The 5,085-nt window shown below is 44.9% G+C and overlaps 1 protein-coding gene across 6 annotated transcripts in view; it reads right to left on the reverse strand.

The window, feature by feature from the left end:
• DNAH3 (dynein axonemal heavy chain 3) overlaps positions 1-4,994 on the reverse strand; it is a 216,719-nt gene extending 211,725 nt beyond the window's left edge. For 3 of the 6 annotated variants that reach the window (XM_073215466.1, XM_073215470.1, XM_073215464.1), the window contains exon 1: positions 4,580-4,990. Coding sequence is in view for 2 of the 6 variants with exons in the window: in XM_073215470.1 (XP_073071571.1) it covers positions 4,580-4,639 (60 nt within the window). In the remaining 4 variants the exon portion in view is untranslated. Of the gene's footprint in view, positions 1-2,802; positions 2,901-4,579 lie in introns of all 6 variants that reach the window. The other 3 variants (XM_073215465.1, XR_012122282.1, XM_073215469.1) reach the window with 3 other exon arrangements.
• Positions 4,995-5,085: the final 91 nt, after the last annotated feature.

Below are 5,085 nucleotides of genomic sequence, written 5' to 3' on the forward strand. Positions count from 1 at the left end.
ACCTCTAGGCACTTCAATATATGGCAACCTAGTGGATCTTGGCTTTTACAACCAATATTCTGGCATCTACACTGGGCAGAACTGTTACTTTCTGGTGGCTTATTTCTGACTACATGTTATATGTGCAGGTCCTTCATGGTGGCCAGTCCCAAATGTTTGCTGAAGACCTGCAACAGCAGAGTCTAGTTAAAAATACAGATTCCAGAGTCCCACTCCAAACCTTCTGGTTCAGAATTTTTGGGAATAAGGCCAAGTCTCTTAAATTTTCATGATGCTCTCCAGGGTATTCTGAGGTATATCCAGTGTTGGGAACTGTTGTATGGGATATATGGCCTAATAGCTTTGGACGGGAAAGAACAAGTGTTTATATTCCTGAAATTTTCACAGCAAAATTTGAGGATGTCCAAGAGCCCAAACCAGCAAAAGGCATACTTCCAAAGACACAATAAAAGAATGTGATTAGCATACTTGCTCATTCAAGGGGATCTGACATTACAATCGGTCTATGATAAAAACATCCCCTTCTCTCCCATTCCCAAGTTCTCTGTATGTTGAAAATACAGGATAAAAAAAAATACACCTTAAAATTCATACCCACCTTTTGAGATGAGCAATCCATGTTACTTGTATTGTTCATTCTAACTGGAACTATTAAAAAATGAATAAAGTACTCTTAGTTTCTCCAGAGATGATCCTCTCCTACCAGTGGCTCTGAAATTCACACTTCGTTTTGCCACAGTGGGGATGACACAGAAAATGGAACTTTCAAGACATTCTGAACTCTGTTCACAAGGCTTCCTCCCTGAGGTCACAGACTTTAGCCCCCTGAGGAGTTCCCTGGTAGGAAAGGAGAGGAAGGGAAGCTAGAAAATGAACAGACAGCAATGGAGTGCTGCTGAGCATTTTGCTGTGGTTCCAACTCCTGCTCTGGCCACTCTTCCCTTCTACTGAGTGGCTCCTCTCATAGAACTTTTCCAGGAACACACTGAGTTCACTGTAGAGGAAAAACTGAAGCAGAGTAACATATTAATAGAGAGGAGAGGGAGGAAGTACCCCACCAAACAATATCCCTGGCAGCCTGAACTCCTCTTTACTCTCTGAGCTGTTTTAGCATTCGAGGTGCATGTACCCAGATCCTGGGACCCGTAACTAGGCTTCAGCGTCTGTTGCTAAGGAAGGGAAACCTCTGCTGTGACCAGACACAAGACTGGGCTTGACTCAGCTGGTGTCTCCCTTTGCTGGAGGCCAGGCTGGGCAGCAGGAAGTGTTGGTGACAGAAAGGAAGATGGGGAGGGTGTCTAGCAATGATCTGGAAATGTAGAAGTGAGTGGCAATAAGAGACTGTGCCTTTGGAGAAGTCCAAATACCCAGAGCATGATGGTTAAAGTGTTGGGCTCCAGATCTGGACAGGTCTGGGTTTACATCCTGCCCTTCGCATGAATTAGCTGTGTGGCTTGAGCAAGTTGTTTAATCTCTCCAAGTGTCCTTTTTTCACATAAAATGGCAACAATGTGAGTACCTACCTCATTAGATAGGTTTGCAGATTTAATGAGATAATGTCTATAAAGCCATTTGCACATAGCAGGAAGACTACCAACTTGTCCCAGTTTGCCAGGGACTTCCTGGGATTTAACACTGTAAGTCCTGCATCTTGGGAACCTCTCAGTCCTGGGCAAAGGGACAGTCTAGTTACCTGACATGGGAAGTCACAGCTAACATCATTCTTGGCATAAACACAAAACACACGTACACATACACACACAAGTTACAATACTGGCTGCTCCCCAAACATTCATAGGTCACTTTTAGTTCTCTCAAAACCAAGAAAGCCTTGTTGAGCTCTTTTTAGGGTGCCGTGCTTGCAGACCTGCTTTTTCAATCTTCTCCTAAGCTCCATGTTGTCCCCATTTTATGGACAAGGAAGCCAAAACTGAGAGATAAACATAACTTTGCCAAGTTGACACAACACCTGAAGAACACTGATACAATTTGAATCTGGTCTTTAAGACTCCAGAGACCAGTACTCTGTCCATAAAGGACCTGTCCAGAACACAAACATTTCTGAGATCCTACAATGAGCACTGCATAACACCAAACACTTCCACTTCTCCCTTTCCTTACTTCTTTCTCAAAGTTGGGCTCTCCATACTTTCAAAATAATCTTGCGGTATCTCACCTCTTACATTTGTACTACCTGCCATACAACTGCAAATAGCTTTTGGAATGAATGAGCCAGTGGCAGGGTTTCAGACTTTGGTTGAGACAGAAATGGGATAATTACAGGCCTCCTATAATAGAACATGAAACCCCATGTCCCTCCCGAAAAAGCCAGTGGCTATAACCTGACAAAGTAAAAAATTAGAAAGGGTCAGGTAAGGTAATAAGGAGCCCCATGACCCTGTAAGTGAGTAGCAGGCATGCCTCCATCTGAAATTTAGTGTGCTTTACATCTACCTGTGTTCAAAAACATCAAAACAATAAAAACTGCTTCCATTTATTGAACTATACTATCTGCTGGCTCTGTGCTCAGGACACAGTGAGCATCATCTCTCCAAATCTTCTCAACAACTCAGACAATAAGTGCTATTATTATTCCAAGTTTTATGGTTGAAGAAACAAACACAAGCAAGTAAAATTACTCAGCTAGGTCAGTGGCAAAGTTGGAACTTGAACTCAATTATGGAATCTGCTCCATGGCTTTAACCAAAAACCTACATGTGGTCTAAAGAAAGATGGAAACTAAGTAAAATATCTATCACAGAGAATGAAAATGCCATCTTCCCCCTACCACCACCACCTCACCTGCACCAGAATTGTCTGACTTCACATACTGTTTAGTAACTCCCAAGAGAGGATGAAGGTCTCAAGTCCCTCAGTCCTTCAACTCCAAGGACATTGGGCTGCCAGATAAAATACAGGACAATCAGTTAAATTAGAATTTCAAGTAACAGCAAATAATTTTTTAGTAAGTTTATCTCATTCAATATTTGGGACATACTTACATTAAGAACTTATCTGTTGCTCATCTGAGACACAAATTGTACTGGGTGTCCTATATTTTTATTTGCTAAATCTGGCAATATTGGGAGAAGAGGTCAGCTAGGGTCTAGGTTGTCTGCTTCTATGTGGTATTAACAATTTTGGGTCTCAATCTGTTGCTGGGAAATTTTCACACAGTTCTTATTCAAAACCCAGTGCTCCTGGCTGGCCGATCTTTTCTGAGGCCTGAAACAGTTGCTTAGCCAGAGTTAACTGTGAAAAGGCATAAAGAGGCTGCACATGGATTTATTTTATTGACCCATCAAATGGTCCTTAAGAGCCAAGTCCTGCTACTATGGATGGATGCTAAGATCCTGGCCATCGGAGAACACAATGTGGTGGAGGGCAGCCAACACAACAAAAAGCAAAACCTGGCTGGCCCTACAAGTGGGAGGAATCAGAGGATTCACAGAGATGCCCCTAGATGGCACCCTTGAGCAAAAATCCCAGAGCAGGCACCAATTCCACTTTCAAAGCAACAGCTGCCAAGAAATGATGGTAGTAACGTTTTGTTCTCAAGTAAAGATCAAACCAAAACAGAAAACCCCAACCTGTTATACTGAAGTTGAACAAAGCATATGAAGCCACGCGTAACTGCCTGAAACTTAATTTAGGACACTTACCTGTCCATGTCTTATCTCCCCATTAGGTCTCTTTTTCTGGACTGTTGTGGAATTAAAGCATAATTCTTTGGCTTATTTGTATATGCCCAAGCTTATTTATCTATCCACCAGCCTGATTATTACTAGAAATATAGTTTCTGGAAGTAATATCATTAAATATTTTTGAGCCTCTCCTATGTTCCAGATAGATGCTAAGTTTTTTACAGCCTTTACTGTACCGGTCTTAATTACAACCCCATGACTGCTTTTCTTTTTGCCTAAGAGAGTTATTTTCCAGGTTGCTATGGACACAGGTCACACAGGAGAAGTGGGTCAACAGAGAACACTGGATGCAAAGTGCCTGAGAACTATGTAGTAGCAGGCCAATGCTCAGGTGTATCATTTTACAGATGAAGCCGAGACAGGTAACTAACCCAAGGTCACACATCTAGAGTCAGCCCTGAGACCAGGGCCCAGAACTACTGGACCCCCTAGTTCAGGGTCTTTACCAGTTTGCTCTATGGCAATGGTTTTCATCCAGGGACAACTGCCTCTTGGGGAACATTTGTCAATGTTTGATAACATTTTTGGTTGTTTCAACCACGGGGAAGGGGAGGGAGTTCTACCGGCATGTAGCCGATTTGAGGCCAGGGATGCTGCTAAATATCGTACTATGTATAGGACAGGACAGCCCCCTCAACACAATTTTCCCACCCAAAATGTCAACAGCGCTGCCCACTGAAAAGCCTGCTTTTTTGGGCTAGATTTGCGGCCAGGGAACCTGTGTTCCACCTCTGACTACGAACTGAGGGTCTCGGCTTTATACTTTTTCATTTATAAAAAATGGAGACAGTAATCTAATCCATCTTTAAGGCTCTCACGGGCTCACGACATTTTCATTTAAGAAGAAATAAGTAAAACCTTCCCGTCAAGCGTACCTCATCTTGTGTCCTGAGCTCCAGAGATGCTTCCAGAAGAGGTGGTTCGGGTGTAGGCATTTAGGCAGAGGCGGCACTAAGACACTGCGAAAACCCAGTCTCAGCTCCAGTCCACCTGTGACGGGGACCTGAGCTCTCTCACTTCAAGCCAGGAGTGTAGGAACGGCAACTCTCTCTGGGCCTCAGTTTTCTCCTCTGTAAACGTCTCAGGGCTTTTCCGGGTGGCTCCACAAGGCTGAGGGAGAGCGCGCTTCGCACAGGGCCCGGCGCAGCGCGGTAGCTTGGGGAGCCTTTGCGGGAGCTTTCCAGGCGTCGGCGTCAAGAGCCCAGAGATGGGAAGCCAGGACCCAGCGCCAAGACCTTGGGGGTGGGGTGTGGAGGCCCGCGGAGGAAGGCGACAGGGGAGCGGGGCGTGGCAGGGCGGAGGGAGGCCGGCGGGGGGCGGGGCCCGGGGCGGAGGTGGAGGGTGTGGAGGAAGGCGGTGTAGGTGGATGGGGTGGAGGAAG

The sequence above is a fragment of the Manis javanica genome, chromosome 10 (genome assembly GCF_040802235.1).
Source record: "Manis javanica isolate MJ-LG chromosome 10, MJ_LKY, whole genome shotgun sequence".
Taxonomy (NCBI): domain Eukaryota; kingdom Metazoa; phylum Chordata; class Mammalia; order Pholidota; family Manidae; genus Manis; species Manis javanica.